This window comes from Esox lucius, chromosome 14 (genome assembly GCF_011004845.1).
Source record: "Esox lucius isolate fEsoLuc1 chromosome 14, fEsoLuc1.pri, whole genome shotgun sequence".
Lineage (NCBI taxonomy): Eukaryota > Metazoa > Chordata > Actinopteri > Esociformes > Esocidae > Esox > Esox lucius.
In genome coordinates, this window is record NC_047582.1 from 20,742,495 (window position 1) to 20,769,177 (window position 26,683).

Sequence of the window (26,683 nt, forward strand, 5' to 3'; positions counted from 1 at the left end):
ACAAATACATAATTCATGGCAGCATATATAAGAGGTTTTTTTGTACAGGGCAATATGTATTTCATATCCATTGAGTTACATTGTAGCCAATGGTATGAGCTCAGTAAAATGCCAGCAACAATTGCAAATACACAGTGCCCCCTTTTTGTGCATATAATCACTCTACAGACTCTCCTGAACATTTCCTCCAATACATTCACTGCGGCGAGTCAATATGTATTTCATATCCATTGAGTTACATTGTGGAAAAAGAGGGTGTGGAAAATATTGTTTTGCTAGATGTAATACACCATTCCCCATGATTAGGCAGGTTTGTCTTACTCTACACACTCTCCTGAACATTTCCTACATTGCTTTCTCTGTGGATTATTCAATAGTTTATGAGCTATGAGGCAATGTGTATTACATATTCAGTCATTGGCATTGTCTGAATTTTGCAGTTGGAACGTGTTTTAATACCCACTTTTTATTGAAATAACTCTTAAATATGATCAAATATGAATTGTTGTCAATGTCTTGAGGGGTACATTTTCTTAAACAATGAATAAACTAAATTTATGTCAGTTTTGAAGTAATACGTTGGTCTCTTTTATGTAGAGAATTTCTAAATTTTCGTGACCCGGACGTGTTTCTTTAATGTTGCTCACAAGAAGCAGATTTCCTTAAATGTAAACATAATCCCAAATGACCCCTTTCCCTCATCCCTCCATGTGTGCCTTCACAGATGCCTCTACCATTTACACAAGTGTATTGGAATCATTGGTACACCACAGAGATGTATATACCAATGCAACGTTTGGAAGCACAATAAGCCACAATTATTTACTTTTTTTTTTTTTATTACAATGCAGTTCACTTTTCTTTTAAGACTTAATTAATTGACCTCGTTCTTTTGCAAGTTCAGAGTTGTGTTGAACGCATTTCATGCAGACTGGTATATGACGCCTCCCATGGCCTGACATGAAGATAACATGGGTGCGTTCAGTTCGTTTGAACGCTGTGAAACTGATTTTACTGAACGACAGGTTTCCACAATATTTTATTGTGGGTGTTTGCTCCAATGTGTAGGTGTAGCGAGATGTGGTTTAAAACGCCGAGTAGCGATGAATTATCGTTCAGTAGTGCACAGTTTACGTTGGCCATTTTTTTCCAGTACGCTTATTACGTACTGATCGCTGTATTTTCTTGCGCCTGCGCGACACTGCCTGGCGTGTAGCTGAAGGTTTTGTTGAGACATCATCGCTACTGGAAATAATTTAATAAAGTAACTATTAATCAAGCCCACTGCAATTATTACGAAATACGGCTTGCATAAATACATGGACATACCTTGGTCGAAATGACAACGCATTGAATTGCTTGAAACAATGGAGCCAACGATTAACTCTGTATATAAACAAAACCGAGGCTTCTGTTCTTAAGGTGGATATTTTTGCTGGTGCTAGCTAGCGAAACTTCAGGCATTGTTTGTAAACACTGCGTCAGTTGTGCAAGCTAGCCAACTACCGACATGGGAGTCGTATATTGTTGAAAGGAGGTCGACTCCTTTCCATTCGTAAGTTAACATGAGAGATGAAAATAATTATTTATCAGGAAGGCAGCCCATGCCATTTGAAGGACAGGGTGAACGTTCCTATTGTGACGGCTTGACGGATGAAAAAGGGACATCAGAGAAAGGATATCTGCGACCCTACGACGTTTCTCAGTTTGCCCTGAAATAAAACGCGGAGGTTCGGGAGCGATGGAGACCGTGGGGAAATTTGAGTTCAGCAGGAAGGACTTGATAGGACACGGTGCTTTTGCAGTGGTGTTCAAAGGCAGGAATAGAGAGGTGAGGAATTATATATATATTTTTTTATCTTTATCTAACAATAGTTAGTTAAATGTAGGTGGAAGAAAATGTAATTTTCTTCCACCTTTGTAGTATCGTCTCTATGTTGTTGTCATACGACCTTAAGAGGCCTCTCAGCTGAAATTCGGTATCATCTGGGTAAAGGATGAAAATTATCAACAGCCATTTGCAGATGCAGCTTTGAAGCTAAAGCTAATTTATGTATTGCACAACCATAATTGCCATTGAAAAAAAAATCACAGTTTGACTGGGTTTGTGACAGCCAATACAATGTGGCCTTTAACACGCATCCGTTATGCAAACATTAGGTTTTATAATTACAATTATTCAAAGGGTAAATAAATGGATAGTCCAAACTTAACCATTGACCACACTGGCATGTTGAGACATGTCTGTAATATGCTGATGAAGGATTCTGCTGCATTGGAAAATGGAACCAGGCCTAGCCTAAATATTCCACTGTATGTAGTTGTTTTGTGAATAGCTATAGTAGCCTACCTTACCACTTTATGTTCCATAGATTTCCCCTATAATCATTAATTAAACAGCGTTATATGCAACCAGAAAACTATATGCAAAATGTGCATTACCTTTATTCTTATATAATTCATTATTTGTTTTTCTTTAGAAACACGACTGGGAGGTGGCAGTGAAATGCATAAACAAGAAAAACTTGGCGAAATCACAGACCCTTTTGGGGAAAGAAATAAAAATTCTCAAGGTACTGCCCCCAGGTTAATGTAGATGTAATAATTTCTAAGGCTACACACTCATGTTTTTAATTTGCAGAAAATACAATTTTGTGTTTCTTTTTCCCAGGAACTAAAACATGAGAACATTGTTGCATTACATGACTTTCAGGTATGTATTGTTAAGCAAAATCCCAAACGTACTTTACATTTGCAAGTGTGAACAGTGTTAGATTTCCAAAAGGGAATCTAAATTGTTGTTCACTTAAAGTTTACAGTGTGTATTTTCTTTCCCCACGTTTAATTCCTCAATTTGGTTATGACAAATGTCAGCTGTTTTCATAATGGGCATTGGGTTATATGTTATATATGTTATATACACGGATTAGCCATAACATTATGACTACTGACAGGTGAAATGAATAACACTGATAATCTTGTTATCATGGCACCTGTCAGTGGGTGGGATATAGTAGGCAGCGAGTGAACATTCTGTCCTCAAAGTTGATGTGTTAGAAACAGGAAAAATGGGCAAGCATAAGGATCTGAGCGACTTTGACAAGGGCCAAATTGTGATGGCTAGACTACTGGGTCAGAACATCTCAACTGTAGCCGTTGTGGGGTGTTCCTGGTCTGCAGTGGTCAGTACCCATCAAAAGGCGTCCAAGGAAGGAAAAGACAAGCTGTGAACCAGCGACAGGGTCATGCGCGGCCAAAGCTCATTGATGCACGTGGGGAGCAAAGGCTGGCCCTTGTGGTCCGATCCAACAGACGAACTAATGTAGCTCAAATTGCTGAAAAAGTTAATGCTGGTACTGATAGAAAGGTGTCAGAACACACAGTGCATCACAGTTTGTTGTGTATGGGGTTGCGTAGCCACAGACCAGTCAGGGTGTCCATGTTGACCCCTGTCCACTGCCTAAAGCACCTATAATGGGCAAGTGAGCATCAGAAATGGACCATTGAGCAATGGAAGAAGGTGGCCTGATCTGATGAATCACATTTTCTTCACATGGATTGCCGAGTGTGTGTGTGCGTCACTTACCAGGATGCATTATGGGAAGAAGGCAAGCTAGCGGAGGCAATGTGATACTTTGGTCAATGTTCTGCTGGGAAACCTTGGGTCCTGCCATTCATGTGGATGTTACTTTGACATGTACCTCCTACCTGAGCATTATTGCAGACCATGTGCACCCTTTCATGGCAACGGTATTCCCTGATGGCATTGGCCTCTTTCAGCAGGATAATGCGCCCTGCCACGAAAGCAAAACATTTTTAGGAATGGTTTGAGGAACACAACAACTAGTTCAAGTTGTTGACTTAGCCTCCAAATTCCCCAGATCTCAATCCAGTCGAGCATCTGTGGGATGTGCTGGAAAACAGGTCAGATCCATGGAGGCCCCACCTCGCAACTTACAGGAATGAAAGGATCTGCTGCTAACGTCTTGGTGCCATATACCACAGCGCACCTTCAGAGGTCTAGTGGAGTCCATATCTCGATGGGTCAGGGCTGTTTTGGTGGCAAAAGGGGGACCTACACAATATTAGGCAGGTGGTCATAATGTTATGGCTGATCGGTGTATATTGATATGATAAATATTCTGTAGATTTAAAGGTCCATGCTAACACAGTATGTGTTTATACTACACATGTTGAATGTTTTGCATTTTGACAACATTTAACCAGAAATACACATCCTTGTTGTTTACACTTGTCATACTCATAAAAGCATGGAAAATCCTGAATACTAGAACAGATGCAGAGTTATTTTAGATACTCTGTAAAGAGGGTTTTAGTTTTCACAATCAGCCCAAATTGATTGGAACTTTGCTATTCTTGCTTTACTGAGTGATTTAATGTCATATTCTACAGATGTTGTTGAGCATTAACTTGAATGAGCAAGGCTGATGGGGACAATGTGTAGTCTGAGGTCCCCCAGAGAGTTGGGGGACATCTGTAGTGAGAGCCTATGGATCGGACAGATACTCTTCGCATCACCTGATAGGAGCGGCCGGTCATGTAGGAGTACATTTAAGAGAGAAGCACCTTGTGGAGAAGGATCTGATGGTGTAGGATTTAGGAGGAAGACAACAGTCAGCTGTGGCAGTGAGAAGAGCCTTTGTAACACACATCTGGTTGGAGTCTTGAGGTCTGGCTGGTTAGGGTCAAGTAAATCATTTTCTGAGTGATAGCGAAGGAGTTGGTCTGAGTCCTTTTAATTGTTTTAGGGCTGGGTTTATTGAACAGTGGTCTAAAGTTATTTTGATCAAATCGGTTGGTTGACATTGGCTTTGGAAATAGTTTTTGACCATTTTACCAACATTTTATTGTGTTATAGTGTATGTCAGAGCAAAAACCAAGCCATGGAGTCCAAGAAACTCTGTAGATCTCTGAAAATTGTGTCAAGATGTAGGTCTGGGGATGGTTTTAAAACATTTCCAAATCAATGAAAGTTCCCTGGAGTACGGTGGGCTCCAACATTGTGAAATGGAAGGAGTTTGGAACCGGATCTATTCCTAGATCTGGTTGGCCAGACTAACTACAGTCATGTGCTGAAGTTAGTACCGCAACTGGAAACTTATTTTTTGGAAACTGGAAATGTTTGGACACATGGATATTTAAGCCAAATTCCAACCACATTCATTTATAAAGGTAACCAATTTAACAAATCACAAAAAAAAAAAAAAAAATGCAGTTAAACAGAAATGCAATTTAACATAAAATGTCTAGAATTAGAATCAAGTTCAACAAAATCGGTGCAAGTGGTTAAGAAATAGAGCGTAACTGAGGAAGGTAGGGTCTTGCCTTCCTTAAAGATTACAAAGTTGGTCTAGTTTAACCCTACACAGTACCAGTCAAAAGTTTGGACACACTTGTCCATTCATTTGAAAGGGTGGGTTGAACGTTTTGACTGAGTCTGTAGGTGTGTTGTAACACATCAATCCATCTCCCGTTATCTGTGTGGGCTTACAAAGCCATTTCCAAGCATTTGGAAATAGCATCATTCTAATATCTGACAGAACATCTACAAATGGAGAAATTTACAGACCACTGTCAATTCAGATAGGAAAGGTTGTCCTGCAAAATTCAGCCCAAGAGCTGGCCAAAAGGTGCTCAAATGTCTCAAGGAACCCCAGAGTAACGTCAAGGGATCTACAGGTCAAAAAGCTGAACTGAGCATGGATCGTGCAAAATGGACAGTGATCCAACACACACGTACAAAGCCACAATAGAATGGCTCAAAATACAGATCTCAATTCTATCGAATTGCTGTGGACTTGAAGTAGACAGTGCATGCAAGACAGCCCTTTAACATGTCGCAGTTGTGGAATTACTGTAACCAAGAGTGAGCAACAAATCCTCCCAATCAATGTAAGAGACTGATTAATAGTTAAAAGAAATGGCTACATGAAATTATTTCAGCCAAGCGGGGCAACATCAGCTATTTATGCTAGGGGTGTTTTGAATTCCTATGTAAATGAAGTGCGATGAACATGATGGGGTCTGGAGTCTTTGAAGCCACTGTATGTTTTAATAAAATCAGCTATATGCCACTGAGCATGTCTGATGTGTGAAAGTGCATTGAATTATAAAATATCAGCAACACCATAAGAAGGGACATGTTTTTTTCTGTCATTTATTATTGTTAGTAGTAGTAGTAGTGGTGGTGGCTGTAGACGGTGGGAAAGAAGATTATGAGCCTGAGAACAGCATTCTCACTGGTGTTTCTGATCTCTAGGTGTAAGCAGCGTAAAACTGGCATGCTCCACAGAACGGTTGCGATATGCAAATTGTATTGGGTTCAGTTCCTTTGTTGTGATCCATGAAAAGCCTTTGGAAGCGCTTCATTATGGTAGGAGTGATGTCAGTGGGGATACGGTCATGTTCACTCTTCAGTGTGTCCTTCACGTCAGAGTGAGAGCACTTGGTGGTCTGGAACAGCAAGAGCTTTCCATAATGGCTCAGCGTTGTTAATCTCAAATCAAGCATATAATGTGTTTAGCGTATCTGGGAGGGAGGCATCAGTAGGTACAATGTGGCTAATGGACGCCAACCTTCTTTTCAAAGTCATCCGCAGAGATTGAAGATGGACAGGGCGGGGGAATATGTACAGTTGGGGCTGGAAATAATTGGACACTGACACAAGTTTAGTTATTTTGGCTGTTTACCTAAATATATTCAGGTTACACAGTCTCTCCACTTTAATTTGAGTGTATTCACATCCAAATTGGAGGACAGGTTTAGGAATTACAGCTCTTTAATGTGTAGCCCCCTCTTTTTCATGGGACCAAAAGTAATTGGACAATTGACTCAAAAGCTGTTTTCTGGACAGATGTGGGCTATTCCTTTGTTATTTCTTCATAAATTGAAGCAGGGAAAAAGTCTGGAGTAGATTCCAGGTGTGGCATTCACATTTTGGAAGCTGTTGCTGTAATCCCACAGCATGCAGTCAAAGGAGCTCTGGATGCAAGTGAAATAGGCCATTTTAAGGCTAGATCCGAGAGATAGCAGGGACATTAGGAGTGGCCAAATCAACAGTTTGGTTCATTCAGAGAGAAAAAAGAATAGTCTGGTGAGTTCTGCAACACAAAAAGGCCTGGACATCCATGGTAGACAACAGTGGTGGATGATCGTAGGATCCTTTCCATGGGAAAGAATCATAAGCCTCAAGAATAAAAAGGCCAAATTAGACTTTTTTTTTTAATTAAAAAAAGCCAGCCCAGTTCTAGAACTGCATTCTTTGAACAAATGAAACTAAGATCAACCTGTACCAGAATGATGGGAATAATTTTTTGTGGAAAAGCTTGGAACGGCTCATGGTCTGAAGTATACCACATCATCTGTAAAACACAGTGGAGGCAGTGTGATGGCATGGGCATGCATGGCTTCCAATGGCACTGGGTCACTGTGTTTATTGATGATGGGACAGAACACAGAAGCTGCCGAATGATTTCTACATCTTGTTTATATATATGGTTTCTTCTTTGCATAGAGTTTTAATTTGCATTTGTGGATGCAGCAAAGTACTGTGTTCACAGACAATGGTGTTCCTGAGCCCATGCAGTGATTTATACTACAGAATCGTGTCTGTTTTTAATGCAGTACCGTCTGAGGGCCCGAAGATCACAGCCATCCAATATTGTTTTTTTTCGGGTTTGTTCCTTGCATAGAGAGATTTCTCCCGATTCTCTAAGCCTTTAAATGATATTATGTACCATAGATGGTGAGAACCCCAAACTCTTTGCAATTTTATGTTGAGAAACGTTTTTCTTAAATTGTTGCACTATTTGCCTGTCTTTCACAGAGTGGTGAACCCCTCCCCAACCTCACTTCTGACAGACCCATGCACTCTGGAATTATCTTTTAATACCCAGTCATGTTACTGACCTGTTTGTCAGTTGACCTAATTTGTTGTGTGATGTTCCACTAAGTTTAGTTTTTTAGCATTACACAACTTTTCCTGTCTTTTTTTGCTTCTGTCCAAACCTTTTTGAAACGTATTACTGGCTTGAAATTCAAAGTGGGCAAATAAAAAAATATTTTTCAAGGAACCATAGCATTTCTAAGTTCAAAATTGTATATGTTGTCTATGTCTTATATTTTCTATTGAATATAGAGTTAAAATGATTTGCACTCTGTTTTTATTTGCATTTTACGCAGCGTCCCAACTTTTTTTTCAAACAGTGTTGTAAATCAAATGGCTTCCATTTATGTGGGTGTGGTCTGGCATTTAAAAAAGTATACTTACTGGCCCAGGTGACAGTGCATCATTTATGAGGGACTCCATGTTTTTTGTTACATGGTTTTACATTGATATCCAACAATCCATATGTGGTACTGGTAGCTCTCATGACCTTGTTATTATGTAGGTCAGTGAAATAACCACAGTATGTTTGGCCAGTCAATCTATTTAATTTGGTACTATTTTGCCCTGTGTCATAGTATATTTTATTTTGTTGTTAAATCATTGAGTATGCTACATTAAATAATTTTCCTCATTCGAGAGCAATGATTGCTGGCTACATGTTTTTACACCACTTTTTCGTTTTGGGTTTCTGTTATAAGATGGTTGCCATAACTTGTTGTAACCTGGTCAGCCAAAACCACATCAGGCAGACACGCATTTCTGTCCCTGCATGCCTGCCAAAGCACAGTAGAAACCAGATGGCTGAGTAGTTGCTATCTAACATGGCCAAAAAGGCAACTTCAGAAGTGCTGACTGCAGTTTACTCTGAGATAAGACTATACTCCAGTTCTAATTGGCTGTCAATAGTGACCTAGCTCGATAGTGATGGATCATCTGTTGCTATGTGTAGAGGGATTTTTTTTTTTAAATGGGCTGCACTTTCTTGTTTGCATTGGCTGTTTAAAACATTTTGCCTAGTCTTAATTATCAGTTTTCAGTAGCTAAGCTACTGAGGTAGGTGGAATTTGGGGTATGACACATTTTATGTTTGTGCTCTGGAACATAATTTTTTTCCCAACAACCCTGTCTTTTAACTCTCTGGTGGTCCAATATTGACTGCGTAAGCCAAGTGGAACTATATACCATATATGAATAGTTCTAATACAGACGATCCTCTAAAATCTAAGCGTGTTCTTAGACTACTTGTAAAATTACACAGCTTTGTAACCCATTTACTGTTCTACTCCGCTTGACAGGCGAAAGACTGACATATACATTTTTAAACTGCCATTTTATGTTTTAGTTTTCTGTTTACCTTAGTAGGTTACGGCAGGGTTCGCTGTGTCGGAAAGGTTGAGGCTCAGTGATGACAGATAGGTTTCCCACTTGTAATTACTAGTTGAAAGACTGTTGGCGGGCATTCTAGTTATGGTACATTTCTGATTTTCACTTGGTTATTTACACCTAGTTTGTGTAGCCATACATTTCCTATGGAGATCTGGAAAATAACAATAGGTCTATACAAGTTTACAAGAGCTCAAACCAGCCTGAGAGGGGCATTCATGTAAGTGGTGAAGCTGTTTATAGCATTTGCAATTTGTACAAGCTACTTGGTTTCATCAGGAAACTTTCCTCTTTTATATTATAAATTTAGCTTTGGTAAGTATTTCACACTGTCTCAGCGGAGAACTGTGGCCACTAAGCTGGTTACACATCAGGATCTGAGAGCCATGTACATTATGTAGGATTCGACCCAGTCGCATACCCAATTGGATCTCAGATAATCAGATATGTCTACTGTACATCTGTGAAGATCTATAGGTGAGATTTAACCTCCCCCGGAGAATGTTTTTTTAGGTGTAAGGTGAGCTTCATTCATGTTACTGTTTTTACCTCAGGTTTGAAGTCGGGTGATAAGTTGCCTTGCTAACTCCTCAGGTACCTCAACCACCCTAACTTCGGTTTGTTTGTCTCTCTAGGAAACAGCCAGTTCTGTGTACCTGGTAATGGAGGTAAGCTTTCTGTTTCAATTATTATTATTTTTGACTCAAATAAAACTATAGTAGAAGAGCAGAGACTTTAATTAGGTTTTACACTGAAGAGAAAATATCTGACAGTCAATCATTTTGTTTCATCTCTCTAGTATTGCAATGGTGGTGACCTGGCGGACTATCTGCACTGTAGGTGGAAGCTCATCTTTTGACAGTTAATTGCTTGCAAGGCTTTCTATCCTTTGGGCATCTGTAGCATATAGTGTGGTAAACAAAGCAGGAACGTTTTTGGAACATCCCATGACTGGAGCATGGCTTGTGCATGTCTGGTGCTTGGCTGGAGCATGGCTGGTGCGTGTCTGGTGCGTGGCTAGAGCGTGGCTAGAGCATGGCTGGACCATGGCTGGAACATGGCTGGTACACAACTGTTATGCATTACATTTGGTTTGATTCTCTGAAGCACTACAAATAACAATTATTATTGACGGCAGTCATTTCCCATCCCGATTTCTCCTCCAGCCAAGGGCACCCTAAGTGAGGACACTATCAGGGTGTTCTTGCAACAGATAGCTGGGGCCATGAGGGTGCTGCAGGCCAAGGGGATCATCCACAGAGACCTCAAACCCCAAAACATCCTGCTCTCCTACCCATTAGGACGCAAGTCCCACTCCACCAACACCTGCATCAAGATAGGTGTGTGTGTACACATGTAGTCATTAATTAGATTATAGAGAAGCAAGTTCATTCTTTTCACAAAAGTAAATTGAATTTCCCATGTAATACCTGATGATAACCATTGTGTTAATAAGACGGAGCACTGGAGTTTTTACTGTCTGTTAACTTGTTCATGTTAATCCCTCTCAAGACGATTTATTCTGAGTACGGAATGTATTTCTTTGTTGAGGCTGGAGAATGCCTGCGTCACAACAGTGATTTAATCCCCATGCCTCTGTTGAAACCTGCTCAGCTTCCAGACCACACATACTCTGAAACATGTCATGTGTGTTTGCGTCGTTCACTCTGAAAGCACGATCTGCTGTTCCCTGTGGCCATGTGCTATTTGACTGACATCATTTAAATATCTCCATTGTGTCTGTTAAGAGAAAATGTTTGGTTTCAAAAAGCTCCGTCACCAGTGACTTGGTGTGAAGTCCTCTCTCCACAGTACCCTCTCCTGGAGTCATGCCCAGCTGGTCATTCAATTCTTAGCTCAGTGCAAACATTGTGACCACCCAGTTGTCTGGCTGAGTACCCTTTAGTGCACAACTGTCATTTCCACTCCTATGTCGTTCATCCTCTCTCTTTCGCTCTGTCACTCTCTGTTCCTTCCTCAACAACCTTCCCAGCTGACTTTGGCTTTGCCAGGTACCTTCAGAACAACATGATGGCTGCCACTTTGTGTGGGTCCCCTATGTACATGGTGAGCATGACACCTTTCTACTCCACCTATAGTCAGGCCTTATCTGTCCATTAGGTGCATGGGTCATGAAATGTTTTCCCCACGTCCATCAGGCACCTGAGGTCATCATGTCTCAGAACTATGATGCCAAGGCTGACCTGTGGAGCATTGGCACCATCTTGTTCCAGTGTCTGACTGGGAAGGCTCCATTTCAGGTTAGCACCATATACTTAGTTATATATGGGTAAGTGATACGCAGAATACAGATAACCCAACTGAAAGGGTTAATTAGAGGGATGGTGTTAAAATAAATCCACATAAGGCAGAAAAGAGTCATTCAGAGTGAAAGAGAAACTGAAATTTTTACAGTTATAATATTCAAAAGTGGCGTGGCGTGGCATTGGTATTGCGGCCAAACAGATCAGCTCTTCTGTCCACATCATTTATCCAGGAAGATCAAAACATTACTGTCTAATTTAAGAAACCAATGTAGGTGTCTTCCCTCTGGGACTGAAGTACATAGGGTACTCAGATAGGATTTTTAAAGATTGTGCTTTTTCTTTACAGTACCTTTTTTTTCATTTTAGAGTACATGTATAAACTGTGTGTGGTTGATTTGTTGTGTGTGTGTGTGTGTCTACCCAAAGGCTAGCAGTCCCCAGGACCTCCGGCTATTTTATGAGAAAAACAAGAACCTCAGCCCAAAGTAAGTGTTGACTGGTTTTAAGAGTGTGTTTACAGCTAGCATGATGCATTTTATCTTTAATGTTTCTTCCATATTAATGAACTAATATTGCTGCATTTTATCTGTGCTTGTGTTCTGGAGATGTTCCATGCAAGTTTGGTTATCATGCTGTCACACACTACTTCTAAAATATGATTTAAGATATGCATCACCCACCACAATCCTAACATCAACTGATTGTGGGGAAACACTATTTTGGACTTGTGTCCCTCCCAGCATTCCCAGAGAGACCTCCTCTCACCTGAGGCATCTGCTGCTGGGTCTTCTGCAGCGCAACCACAAGGACCGCATGGACTTTGGTGAGGGGAGCCACATTCAGTGTTCATACAGTGCTAATTATTTTATATGGACGGTGTTGCAAATGTGTCATTCTTTTCTTCTGCTCATTGCAGAGGAATTCTTCCATCATCCTTTTCTGGAGGCGAGCTCATCCATTAAGAAGAGTTAGTAACACATTTTTTTTAAAATCTGTCCTTCCATTGCCAATTAAAACATCCAGCGCCAATAATAATGTTGTTTGTGAATGTAATTTCTATTTCCATTTTATTTTATACAGTAACCCCAGCTGTGACCATGACGTGCTTTCCCAGCTCTGCTTCAGCCAGCTCATGTAGCAGCTCTTCCACCTCACACCTGGCTTCCCCACCAGTGAGTGAATGGTCTCGCGCTGCTAGACCTTGTGTAACAACACAAAATCTGGTGACAAAGCTAGCTTTTCACACGCATTTGTAAATGGAGACCAAACATTTTTCTAGTTATCTTTCCTGTCAGACAAACAGCTCTCACAATTTGTATGAGTTTGGATAGGCAGGGCCGAAACTTCAGCAGGACGTTTTGGCCCCAGCAAAATCAAATGCAAGGGGAAAGGCGGTGACATCACTTTCCTTTCATTTCCGGTACCTCCCTGGAATTGTCACACAAAGTCATATAGACTTTATTGTAGCCATTAAAAGTCTGCAGAAGTAGCCGTCTGGCTTGAGTGACTGTCTGAGTGACTGATTAACTAACTCATTGAGTAACTGGTGAATTATGTTTCAGTATAGATACTTGTGTGCTGTGCACATTCCTCTCTATCCCTCTCTCCTGTCTCTCTCTGCAGCAGTCCCTGGCTGAGGTACAGCAGCTCCGTACCAAGACCCTTGCTTCCCCTACCCAAGATGCTCCTGTCTTCCTCCTAAAGGACTCCTCCGGAGGTGGCTGCAGCAGCAAAAACTCCTCCTGTGACACAGATGACTTTGTCATGGTGCCCGCACACTTCCCCAGTAAGTGTTTCTTCATTCCTCAGCCACTATATGAAGCTGTTAAAGACTCCTTTCTAAGTTTTCAGATTGACGCACAGGGCAGTGCCAAATCATGTTGGTGACAGAACACCCAGAGTTGCACAAGCAAAAAAGCCCACAGTTCTTTTAGTCTTGTATGAATGTCCTGCTTAACATAATGTTTGGGCCATCACCTCAAATCAACTGCATTAGAATTAAAAACAATGCCAACTTTAGCCGGTAAAATGGCTCTTTAACTTACTTTAACATTGGTACACCCTATGTGCATTTCAGCTAACAATCGCTGCACGCGAAATAAGAAGATATATTTGCAAAGATAACAACCAATTATTATCTAAATGACTGTTCAAGCAATAATAAAAAAAAATGGTAAGTGTAAAAGAACCCCAAAAAGTGTTTTTATTAAAAAAATAATGAATTAATAATACAGAAATGCAGGATATGTTAAATGGTAGTAGATTTAAGATGCAGGGACTTCAGTGTCACAATTAGTTTTTTTAAACCCCCCATTTTTGGGCTGGATGTGTGTTATGTTGTTTATGTCGCTGGCTGCTCTTGATGTGCGTGACACCATGACGCCACAGTGCCAGGAACTGACAACACCTGTAGTCTTCTATGTGCGTAGAATACACCTCGAAGGGTCCGCTAGCAGGGTAGTCCACTTTTTGATGTGATTCGGAGGTTTCGTCCACGATGTGTTCATGTCATGATTTGTCCGCAGGTGAGCTCCCCAGCGAGGGGCCAGCTGGGAAGGTGTTCCACGACAGTCTGATGAACAGTGGGTGAGTTTAACAAGTTGGCTGTGATCAGGGCATCTACATACTGTGTTGATGGAAAATGATTTGCACCCTGACTAGCACTTCTGCCTCGCTTGCCCCAAGGCCCATTATTTTCACTCGCTTGGTCACTTCCTAAACATCGTCACTCAACCGTGGTTTCCTCCTTCTCACCAGCTCTCTGCTTGCTTCTGGTGGGCTGGGCAGTCAGGGCAAGACCCCTCCCCACTCCCCCTCCTGCAGTGACTCCCCCAGCCCCCTCAGGTAAGAGCAGAACACTCTCTGACTTGAAAGGAATTCATTCTTAGTGTTGAGACAGATTGTACCTCACCTATACTTCACCCTAGCAGCTGGGTAAGTCAGTGTTTATGGTGGATCGGAAGCCCACGACAATGATGTATATACCCTTCTAGAGTAAGAGGATTAGTGTGACAGGGAGACATTAGAGGCTTGATCTCAGGGAGATGGTGTAGGTCAATCTGATATTATCCTCTCCCTCTCTAGCACAGCAATCACAGTAGTAGTCCGCTGGTCACCCATCATGTCTTTTTTTGTGACCCAGTACATGGACCTGCACAATTTTTCATGTGTGTAGATAATGTTATGAACTTGACAATTTTGTGACTCCAAACATGCACAGTCACTCATCCTGTCCAGAGTTAACAGACGTTTGAAGCCAACCCAATTGCACAACTCTTTTCACTACAACCAAAACAAAGAAATCCAGATTCACAATTTTTGCTAGTTTTAATCTAAGAGATATTAAGCTTCAGAAACTGCTGTGAATTGTGAGTAATTTCACCAGCAATCTACTGATGCTCCCATGTCTGTTACTGTTACTTTTGTTACCCACTGGCATACTTTTGCTTTTTGGGATTTTTCTGTACTTGAGGCGACATTGTTTTATTTTCTTTGGTGGTTGGCCTTTGGACTCTCTTCATTTAATAATTGTGCCATTATAATCCCATTATCGGCATTTAACTGTTTTTCAGTAACTACCGATCGGACAGAAAATGGTTGAAAGTAGCTAACTCCCCTCTCTATTCTTTCAGTCGGCCCAGCGAGTTCTCTGCTAGCAGCTGTGGTAACTATGGTAACTACGGTCAGTCAGTGCCCATTCCAGTTCCCACTCAGGTCCAAAACTACCAGCGCATGGAGCAGAACCTCCATTCCCCTAGCCAGGCTGGCTCCCCACGGTTAGTTTACATCCTGCACCACACCTGCTTATAAACATATCCTGCTCAGTCTTACTGTGTGCCACAGTATTTACATTAGAAGCTTCTAGATAACCAGTGATATTGTGTTATTTTGCAAATGACTTTGATCCCAGGCTTTCAGCCCCAGTGCCCCGCTGCAGCAGCAATAGTTCCCTAGGATTTGGAAGGACCGGTCCTTTTCCTCCTCACCCAGGAGGCCTTCGCCGGCCTTCTGCAGGAGGTGCCAGACCTTTCCAGCTCTCTCCACAAAGTATGTCTGCCAGTGTGCACTGATTTGCCATAAAAATCTTAACTCCCTCGTCTGATGCTTGTTTCTCCTCTCGGTCTGTCGTCTCCTCCTGGGTCTTGCGTGGGCTGCCAGGACAGGCTGGCCCGGCGGCCACAGATCTAGACCATTGGAATGTCGCTGGGTGGAAGTGAGGTCATTTCCCACACTCCCTGTCTGTCTGTCCTGACATTTTTTGGGCTGACTATTTTAGTGATTTGTTATTGGTTACTGGTCAGGGGCTTTGGGAAATTGCTTTCTGTTAGCCCAAAGCTATTCCCTTACTGTTGGCCAGATTAGTGGGGTTTAAACCTAACTCTAAGGAACCATCAAGCCATGATGTTTTCCTTTCCTGTATTTTTCCCTCTGCTTGTGTTTTTATATAGTTGCTTTTTAGAGAAGACAATTTCATTTAAATATTATTAACATAAAATGTAAATACAATATTTGACTAGCAACGAGTTACTCTCGCTGTGCCGTGAGGTGAAGCGTACGCCGCATTTTGACCAGACCACTGACCCCTGAGAGGTGTATGAACTCACTCACAATGTTGTGTACCTGGTAACTAACACGGCGCTCTCTGTCAAACAAGTGCTGTGGCTGGTGATAGAATAGTTTCGGTGCCAATGTGAGATGTTGTTATTTGCTTCCCAACAACTTTTCTTTTTTTTTCCTGGTTCTGTTCGTACATGGAGTAGAACCAGACTTCATACATCATCGGTCCTTCCTCTCCAGTACTCACTGAGCTAGGCATTTAGACTTCAGTACTTGCATATCTGTCACGAAAGTGGACCATGGAACTTCAGGGAGGTAGTGTTCTGAAATCAAGATTTTAACCTGTGCACGCCTTAAAGAAAATGTGTCCCCGAACAATCTGGCCACAAATGTCAAGATGAAACTATCGTTGTATGAATAGTCCCTCAACTTTTTAATGTAAATTTGCGTCTTGTCATTTTATTCATATTGTCCAGGAGTGTTGTAGTTTTATTAATATTGTCCTGGAGTTTTGTAGATTTATTCATATTGTCCTGGAGTCTTGTAGATTTATTCATATTGTCCTGGAGTTTTGTTGTTTTATTCATATTGTCCTGGACTCTTTTCGTTTTTTTCATATTGTCCAGGAGTGTTGTAATTTTATTCATATTGTCCTGGAGTCTTGTCATTTTATTCATATTGTCCTGGGGTCTTGTCATTTTATTCATATTGTCCAGGAGTGTTGTAGTTTTATTCATATTGTCCAGGAGTGTTGTAGTTTTATTCATATTGTCCAGGAGTGTTGTAGTTTTATTCATGTTGTCCAGGAGTGTTGTAATTTTATTCATATTGTCCAGGAGTGTTGTAGTTTTATTCATATTGTCCAGGAGTGTTGAAGTTTTATTCATGTTGTCCAGGAGTTTTAAAGTTATTTTCAAATTGTTCTGGAGTGTTGTGTTTTTTTTTATTCATCTTCTAGCATCTCAACCCATTCTCTTACCAGCTCTCCAGTTTCCTGACACGCAGCCTCCCGCTCAGCAGCTGGGCCTGGGCTCCCGTCTCCACAGCGCCCCCTGTCTTTTGGAAGCCGCTAGCGGTGGCAGCAGGCAGAAGATCAGGAAGCAGCACTCGGACCCAGTGGGGTCCAACCACCAGGCAGGCGTGATGGTTATGCGGCCCCTTCATTCCTCCCCCAGGTTGAGTGAGCTCATGCAGCGCAGCCCTCTTCCCACCATCCTGGGATCCCCCTCTAGAGTGAGTACTTGTTTTTGAAATTGTGTTAAAGGGATGGCTCACCCAAATAAAAAAATGGTAACCATGTCCTTACCCGGTAAGCACTCCATGGGGCAAGGTTTGACTAGAATCCATGTTTTGGTTTAGTTTTCTGCCGTTTTGTTTTCAAATGCTAGCAAATTCAAGTCCCATCCATGTTGACCGACATGTATCAGTATTTTTTGCATCATGTCATCATATCTATATTGTCCAAAAGTATCAAAAATGTATTATGTGGCTCTACATAGGTCTTTATATATGATTTGAACTAGGATTTGGAAGGACCAGTCCTTTTCCACCTCACCCAGGAGGATGGTGTATGGTGAATAATGCTGAGAATTGTGTCATTACCTGAATGGGATTTGTTCCACAATTGCCAAATGATCATCATAACGGTATTACAATTGTATGCAAAACATCTCTAAGGGCCTTTGTTGATCTTCACAATACATTTCAAGTGTTCAACTCAGACATACAACGTCAACGATGAATTACTTAGTGAAATATTTCATTTAACACTTACTGATGCATAAAATACACATACCATTTAATATATTAATTTGATTATAACTGTAAGATTTGAAGCTTTGATTTTCTTTTTCATTAGATGCTAATCTGTTCCATTCCCCACTGCTGTGTTTGATTTAATATCTTCTGGGAAATTTATTCTAATGCTTAAAAACATTAAGAGTATTATTTATTATTATAGACAACCCCCAACAACATCTCAGAATATTCTCCGACCGCTGTAATGTTAAAAATATTTTTTTGAGAATAAAAAAGATATACTATTGTGTTGGTAACCATACATAATGTCAACATAAACATTTCTTTAGTGATAAATAAGCCATTTTCATTTAATTGGGTTTTTGTTAAAAAAAAATTATTGGAATGGTAGAGCACTTTGCAACAATATTTAGAATTCTTTCCAATCATGCTCTAGACTTAATATCTTGACTCATTCCTGCCTCTGAAACTGACGTCCTGTCCACAGGCCATTCCGCCATTTGAGTTCCCAAAACCCCCCAGCTCCCCTAACCTGGTGACCTTCTTGGCCCAGCAGGGCCTGGTTCTGGCCCCACCTGGCAGCAGGACTGCCTCGGACCAAAGGGATAGAGGACAGCTCCCCACTGGCCAACCTGGTCAATATAGCCACATGACCACTGATGATAAGAGGGGCTTTGGCAGGTCTCAGAGTGCAGGTCGTCTGTCTGACATGCTGCTCTTGGCTGCATTTGGAGGGCCGCTGGGGGAGCGGGGCAGCAGTGACAACCTCAGCTCTAACAGAGGAGCCATAGATATTACAGGTGGGTATATTACAGCTTTTCTCAAACCACCACTGATGTCTGCAATTCAGAGGTTGGCACATACAGAGTGATTTCAATATGACTTTTGAGGGGTATTAGCATTTATACCCTTTGATGTAATATACATTCCATTCACTTCTCAAATGAAAGTTATGACTCTCAGGAACACGTCTTGTTTTCCTCTACAACACTGTTTTACTACATGATAATTTTCCTTGACGTTTTCAGTAACTTCCCAATTTCATTTTCAAACATTCATCTCTATAAAATAAACTTGGTTCACTTCATTTCACATTTATGTGTGTTATTTTGGTGTGTTTATTAATATTTGCGATTAGCCTAAATGCCAGATCAATTTTCTCAATAGCCTCAATGTTTCGTAAAATAGAACATGATATTGCTTTTTGGACCAAATGTTCAAAGTTTAGCAAAATACTCTGTTTCCCATTTCCCACTGCTGTTGTTGAACTGTTCTAACAGGATGTTAAAGGCAGAACCCGGCAGAAACTACTAGGGAAAAGGAAGTCTTGCTTCATTGCATGTACGTTATTATTATAATGAATCATCTTTGAATTTGCCTGTGTGTCTGTGCTTTAGCGCCCCCTGGGGGTGGAGCTGCAGGCTCAGCCAGCCCGGCCCATGTGGTGTTTACTGTTGGCTCCCCGCCCAGCGGCTGCACCCCGCCACAGACCTCTAGGAACAGGCAATACTCAGGTGAGACCACTGGCCCAGCAGCCTGCTGATGTTGTAGTAACAGGAAAATACACACCATTATTAATACAGACATTATTCCAATTCCTGTCCTGAGCTTCTTCACCTGTCTTTCTGTAGCAGGCTCCTCCAGCTCTATCAGCCCAGTGGGATCCTTCACAAGTCGATATCAGACAGGCCCCTATCTGGACGGCTTTGAGGTTCCCTCCAGTCCACGCTACAGTTTCACAGACCCCATTACAGCCAACATGGGGGGACCTGTCACCTTCCTGGCCCCTGAGCTGCCAGAGGAGACACTGATGGAGGTAAGTGGAGGAGAGATGGTACAGGTGATGGTAATGTATGTTTGTCTGTTCGTCTTTGTGTTTTTAATGCAGAATGTCCAGCCGCTGGGGCTATTTTTATATATTTTACGTGAATGAGCTTGTGCCTGTCTGTCTCTCACCTTTTTTCTGTCTCTCTGTCTCCCTCTCTCTTTCATTCTCCCTCCCTCCCTCCCTCCCTCTGTCTGGCTCTCTGTTTCCATCTCTCTGTCTGCCTCTGTCTAAGTACAGCAAGAGCACACAGAGACCCTAAAGAGCATGCGCTTCACGCTGGACTTTGCACGCTGTCTGATGGAGGTGGCAGAGCTCCGGGGGACCGGGGCTGAGCAGGGTGACAGCTCCCCGCCCTCCATGCTGCAGCAGCAGAGCCTAGTGGCTGACCAGATCAGCTCCCTCAGCAGAGAGTGGAGGTCAGGAACCAACTATATCCTTGCAGCTAACAATGTGAATGAAACAAGTTTGTTTCAGTTTTTTTCTTTCTTTCAGGGAAACTTTGCAATGACTAATTGCTGACAAATGCTAATCTGATCTGCCGGTATGTTTGTGTCTCAGCTATGCAGAGCAGCTGGTTTTGTATATGAAGACTGCAGAGCTTTTATCTTCTTCATTACATACAGCAATTGATCGCGTAAAACAGGGCAAACTGTACCCCTCTGCTACTGTCAAACAAGGTAATATTTAATATATTTAACAATATATGTATCCAGTAGGATTAGGGCTGACTCAAGTTACCTCGATTAATTAGAATTTATTTTGTGAGGTATGCAAATGTCTATATTGTATTAATCTATCATATTTTTATTTTGCCTGAGTGTTACTTTAAAGACAAAAGAGAACTGTTTGACAGACAGATCTCTCTGTCTGTCAGCAAATTTCCTAGCAGAGCACTCCTTGGTCAAAGTAAAAATGGATCCACAAATCACAATGCTGAACAGCCTTCCCCATTTAAGTTACCCAAGAAGTAACCTAAAGCACCAGTCAATCTCAAAATGGATGAGAGTGAAATGTCAAGATGAAATAACCCCCCCCCCCCCAAAAAAAAAACTGTGCCCTCACAGTAGTACAGTGACCTTCTTCCACTTCCTGATGTATGATCAGAGTAGAATGGGGAGGGTGAGAGAGGGGCTAAGTTGAGTAAACAAGCTGGTGCCTTGAGGAGTCACGGTCCACACACCACTGGTAACAGATATCTATACATTTAGATATCTATACATTTAGATATTTACGAATGTATTGACAAACTATATTGGCAAATATATGGTGTTTCCATACAGTGGGAAGCTTACAATTATAATCTTTGTGTACACGATAGTCACCATTATGCATGCAGATGTGTCTTTCTTAGCCTGTGTGTGGTGTAGATTTTTCACACATTTGTCAAAAAGTGGTTTTGTTTATTGGTTGTTACTTCTTTTGGCATTTTAAGAGAAACAAGAAAATTGAGAGCGAGCAGTTATTACTTCCGGGCATTATCGCCCTGCCCTAAGTAGGATATGTCAAACTCAATGTGTAGATGATCTAGGCTCTCATCCTGAATCCGAGTCGTAGGCTCTGTTTCCAATGTGAACACCATTTCCTCTGTGACTGTGTTTAGTGGTCAAGAGGCTGAACGAGCTGTACAAGTCCAGCGTGTCATCCTGCCGCTCCCTCAACGCAAGGCTAGAGCGCTTTTTCTCCCGGAAGCACCGTCTAATGGACCACATCAACACAATCACCGCTGAGAGGCTGCTGTTCAGCCATACTGTACAGATGGTGAGGGAGACCCTGTATTCAACACCAAACTCAGAATAGGAGTGATGGTCTAAGATCAGGTCCCCCTATTGATGTCATTTTATTTATCATAGTATAAAAGGCAAAACCTGACTGTGGTACACTTTATACGGTACTGATCTTCTTGCCAGCTTCTCTACTGGGCTTGTTGTAGACTTGTTTTACCATGAATACATGTTTAGGATCACTGGCTTCATCCTCCACATCCACTTATGGGGGTGTGAATAATTTTTGACACTGTATGTGGTCTGATTGTGAAGCAACACCTAATATTAGATAAAAGGGACTCTTAAAGTAATTTATTACAGAAAGTTATGCAATACCCCATATGAAAAAGTCATTATCCCTTAGACTCAAAAACTGGTTACACCACATTTTCTATCAAGATGCTTCCTGTAGTTGAATAGTCTCTTGCTGACTAAGTCTGTGGAGGAGTTTTGGCCCGATCTTCCACGCAGCACTGCTCATTAACGTGAAATGTGGTTTTTGAGCATGAACTGCATGTTTCAGATCCCGCCACAATATCTTAATGGGGTTTAGGGGGTGGACTTCGGCGAGCCATTCCACAACTTGAAATGTCTTTTATTCTTATGTTGACCTGCTTGTGTGTTTCTGGTCATTGTAACATCACCAGCTTCAGAACTTCAAACTTATGAGACCAACAGTCAAGTTATTAGTCAGGAATGTTTTCTACTGCTCAACTTTAATCCCACTTTTGTCACAAACACTGATCTTAGCTGAGATTAATGGCCTGCAGATCCCTGGATGTTCTTCCTGGATGGTTTATTCAAACTGTTTTTATTTGGATGTGGCTCTGTGGTTTGGTGGAGCCCCCAAGGTCTTAGACAGGACCTATAACAGACTGATGGGTATCAACCACGTTCTTACTGAATTTCTTCTGCTGGTGGCATGATGTGCATCTAGATTGTGTGTGCTGACAACAGATATCTGATGGTAAGGGCCAAAGTAACTAAGATGTATATTGGGTATGTCTGGCTCTAATTGGACTATGGTAGTTAACCAAACCTGATGATTGCATATTTGATTACTTTGCAAATGAAAGAAGCGCTTAAAGTGTTTTTCTCTGACTCCATTTATATACTCCTTTTATTCAGCCATACTGCCAAATGGAATTCCATGCCGTATTCACACATAACAAAACCTTTGCAATGGCAGGCGCCCTCTGACGTTTTCCACTAACCCCCGTTACGCCCCTCGGCCTCCCTCCCTCCCCCTCCCTCCCCCACACCCCAGGTGCAGTCCGCTGCGCTTGACGAGATGTTCCACCAGGGAGAGGCGTCAGTGCAGCGCTATCACAAGGCCCTGCTGCTGATGCAGGGTCTGTCCCTGCTCCTCACCGAGAATGACGACATCCTCAGCGTCAGCAAATGTAAGGCACTTCTGACCTCTCAACTCTGACCCCGAAACCCCCACACTTACCCCCACGCAAGATCTTCATAGAAAACCCTCACACTTACCCCCACGCTAGATCTTCATAGAAAACCCTCACACTTACCCCCACGCTAGATCTTCATAGAAAACCCTCACACTTACCCCCACGCTAGATCTTCATAGAAAACCCTCACACTTTACCCCACGCTAGATCTTCATAGAAAACCCTCACACTTACCCCCACGCTAGATCTTCATAGAAAACCCCCACACTTACCCCCACGCTAGATCTTCATAGAAAACCCTCACACTTTACCCCCACGCTAGATCTTCATAGAAAACCCTCACACTTTACCCCACGCTAGATCTTCATAGAAAACCCTCACACTTTACCCCACGCTAGATCTTCATAGAAAACCCTCACACTTTACCCCACGCTAGATCTTCATAGAAAACCCACACACTTACCCCCACGCTAGATCTTCATAGAAAACCCTCACACTTTACCCCCACGCTAGATCTTCATAGAAAACCCTCACACTTTACCCCACGCTAGATCTTCATAGAAAACCTGTTTCCTTCCGTGACTACAGGAATGTAATTTGACACTGGCAACAATATCACAGCACATGTTTCCATTTACCTAGAGCAGAGTTTCCCAATCCTGGTCCTGGTCCTGGCTTGTTTTTCTTTTTGCCCCAGCACACACACACCTGTTTCAAATGTTGCCCTACCACTCACACACCTAATTGACGTGATCAACCTGTCATCAAGTCTTTCATTTGTATCAGGTGTGAGTGCTAGGGCAAAAACCTGCACCCCTTTAGGTCCCCAGGACCAGGATTGGGAAACACCGGCCTAAATGGTTACTTTAACTATATGTGTTGATTAATACTGCTCAACCCCTATCCCTTTCTTTAGGTAAGGAATGCATTGAGCGTCGCCTCACAGCTCTGCAGTCAGGGCTTTGCGTTTGAAGACTTGGCTCAGCACTGTGGATGGTGCTGTGCTATGATGTCAGTGATTCTGGACACCACCGTGCCCCATCAACCTGACCTGCACACAAACGGCCTGCTACGCTGGACGGATGTTAAAGATTAAGGGCTTGTAATGAGGTGACAACGTAATCCTCTGTGTGTCGAACAAGACCACGCTGCTCAGACTAAGTGTGTTAGCTTTTCAGCTCTTTGTGGAGCCAAATACACAGAAGCTGTTGCTTTACTGAGTAATCACAGCTAAGCAGTCTGCAAGAGGATTCTTCTGGAGTCCCAGACATATTCCATTGTATGCTGTCAGTGATTCAGTATTAAGCAATTATGAATAGACCTGCACACGATACAAAAATGTCAATCTCAACTTCAATCTCCACACAGGGCATCAGTAAAGTTCTGCTCTTTTTTATTTTGTCTCAGAGGTAATGGTGATGTGAGATTATACAGTGAGAGGGCTTGCTTTGAAATGAGCGTTTGGCTATCCTCATCTCACTTCAGCTGTCTCCATCTTATCAACCGTCTCTGCTCTTTTTCTTCTCCATGAAAAATCATGGAAATAAATATTTTAGGAGTCTTCAGGGAAAGAGTTTAAGAGCAATTAATCCAATTCTATGGCCAAAAGCCTGTGTTTGGAAACATAATTGTATGTTGAAAATAGATAGTTTGAAGTTACAACCCCTGTCTAATGTAATTTCCTGCTGTTACATAAGTATATTGCTTTATTTATCTGTGACACTTTATTGATGATATGTTTGCCATAGGATTGTGCTGTATGAAATCAGTCACTTTTTGACTGCACCCTTTTTGATTTGGATATAGCAGCCTTCACTTCAAAAATTGGGTGTTGGCTATAAATGAACATGAAATATTCAGGTAAAAAATAATAATAATTCCTGACTAACTGTATAATGGACAAACATTGAAGGTTTTTTTTAGATCAAAAGATGTGCATTCAGAAAGTAATCAAAGTCATATGGAATTATCCTATTTATTAAGAATGAAAATGTTGCCCTTGCAGTCCGGGGAACAATTAATAATTAAATGATCAGTAATTAAGTGATCCAATATATTCATTGAAATGGAACAATGGAATAGTAGTTAACATTTTATCCATGCTTTAAAGTTGAATTACAGAGAATTGGTTTACACATATAACAAACATAATACAATTAAAACAGGCCTCACACGCACAAACACACCATATCCCCAAAGCAATACTGTTCCATTCTAATGGCCATTGTGCATCGTCAGCACAACAACTTAAAATGTCAATGACTTTAAAGAGACATGGAGTTGTGGTCATCGGTTTCGGTTGGCAATGCCCTTCAAGTTCACTATAATTTGTTACAATGCTATATGTTATCCCCCACAACATATGCCAGTACTTTGTATAGTATCTTAGAGAGTATAACAGCTATGCCAGTAGCCATTATGCTGAAGCGAAAGATTAACTTAAAGTGGTGAATAATGGCAGATAAGAGGTATAGCTAAAACAAATGCATAGGATATAATAAAGACCTATGCATTCTTAATTCCTCCACTCATTGAAGTCATCACCTATAGGGGAATAGAAAAAAAGAGATTTTACACCAATTCATGTCAGAACACCATTGATCTAACAGGCCTATTTTAAGACCAGCTATTATTTTTATAAAATTCAAAAGGGCCTAACATAAATTAGTTTGCACACAGGAATTTCCCTTGATTTGCCTTTCCTTCATGTATGCGTAAAATCTCTTCTTCCATCCCGTAGTTGTTGGACCTGCCTACAATGTCATTTCACTTTAACGTAGTATTCACTTACAGGTTAAGGTAATCTAGTGAGCACTGGACATTTATAATGGGCAACTTGCCTCTAGGACTCTAGACCTAGTATATCAGCAGGCTAGCCATCTACTGGAAACATACAGTTGTGCTCAAACGTTTGCATACCCTTGGAGAACTGGTAATATATGTGCCATTTTTAAAGAGAACATGAGTAAACAGTCAAAACACTTTTCTTTTATGGGATTCATATTCAACTGTAGGTCATCACAGATTCGCACAATCATAAAACAAAACATGGCAACAAAGAAAATATGAAATGACCCCTGTTAAAAAGTCTGCATACCCTTTGTTCTCAATACTGTGTATTGCCCCCTTTAGCATCAATGACAGCATGCAGTATTTTGTAATAGTTGTCTGTGAGGCCCTGAATTCTTGCAGGTGGTATAGCTGCCCATTCATCTTTTTCCAGAGCAGCCTGTATTTCTCCTGAGGTTACCTGTGGCTTTTTTTGTATCCTGAACAATTCTTCTGGCAGTTTTGGCTGAAATCTTTTTTGGTCTACCTGACCGTGGCTTGGTATTAAGAGATCCCTGAATTTTTCGCTTCTTAATAAGTGATTGAAACATACTGATATTTGGTATTTGCAAGGCTTTGGATATCTTTTTATATCATTTTCCATCTTTATTAAGTTCCATTACCTTGTTACGCGGGACTTTTGACAGTTTTCTACTCTCCATGGCTCAGTATCTCACCTGCTCAGTGCATCCATGTGAGAGCTAACAAACTAATTGACTATTTATACATAGACACTAATTGCAATTTTTAAAAGCCACAGGTGTGTGAAATTAAGCTTTAATTGCCATTTTAACCTGTGTGTGTCACCCTGTGTGTCTATAACAAGGCCAAACATTCAAGGGTATGTAAACTTTTGATCAGGGCCATTTGGGTGATTTCTGTTATCGTTATGATTTAAAATGAGCCAAACAACTATGTGATAATAAATGGCTTCATATGGTCACTATCCATAAAAGACAGTTTTTTTTTGCATGATCAGT

General features: G+C 41.4%; 1 protein-coding gene across 4 annotated transcripts; it reads left to right on the plus strand.

Annotated features, from left to right (window-relative positions):
• Positions 1 to 1,159: 1,159 nt before the first annotated feature.
• Positions 1,160 to 25,859, plus strand: ulk1b (unc-51 like autophagy activating kinase 1). 4 transcript variants are annotated; one of them, XM_020053707.3, is made up of 26 exons: positions 1,160 to 1,831; positions 2,481 to 2,573; positions 2,672 to 2,713; positions 9,928 to 9,960; positions 10,092 to 10,128; positions 10,459 to 10,632; positions 11,286 to 11,359; positions 11,452 to 11,553; positions 11,986 to 12,044; positions 12,300 to 12,382; positions 12,476 to 12,526; positions 12,640 to 12,731; positions 13,183 to 13,345; positions 14,085 to 14,145; positions 14,317 to 14,403; positions 15,192 to 15,335; positions 15,470 to 15,606; positions 17,099 to 17,349; positions 18,431 to 18,674; positions 19,272 to 19,388; positions 19,506 to 19,690; positions 19,940 to 20,118; positions 20,261 to 20,379; positions 21,303 to 21,460; positions 22,733 to 22,868; positions 23,791 to 25,859. In XM_020053707.3, exons 1-26 carry the CDS (start codon positions 1,742 to 1,744, stop codon positions 23,844 to 23,846), a joined length of 2,967 nt encoding a protein of 988 aa, XP_019909266.3. In that variant the 5' UTR covers positions 1,160 to 1,741; the 3' UTR covers positions 23,847 to 25,859. The 4 variants fall into 4 exon arrangements, with proteins under 4 accessions (XP_019909266.3, XP_012992540.4, XP_019909264.3 ...); XM_013137086.4 differs by having other exon boundaries at positions 1,161 to 1,831; positions 18,362 to 18,674; XM_020053705.3 differs by having other exon boundaries at positions 1,161 to 1,831; positions 18,362 to 18,674; positions 19,509 to 19,690.
• Positions 25,860 to 26,683: the final 824 nt, after the last annotated feature.

Coding starts and splice junctions, on each gene's coding strand:
- ulk1b (XM_013137086.4), top strand. CDS start 1,742: ATGGAGACCGTGGGGAAATTTGAGTTCAGCAGGAAGGACTTGATAGGA. Junction 10,633..11,285: donor CAACACCTGCATCAAGATAG/GTGTGTGTGTAC, acceptor CAACCTTCCCAG/CTGACTTTGGCTTTGCCAGG. Junction 20,119..20,260: donor TCCCTCAGCAGAGAGTGGAG/GTCAGGAACCAA, acceptor TTTGTGTCTCAG/CTATGCAGAGCAGCTGGTTT.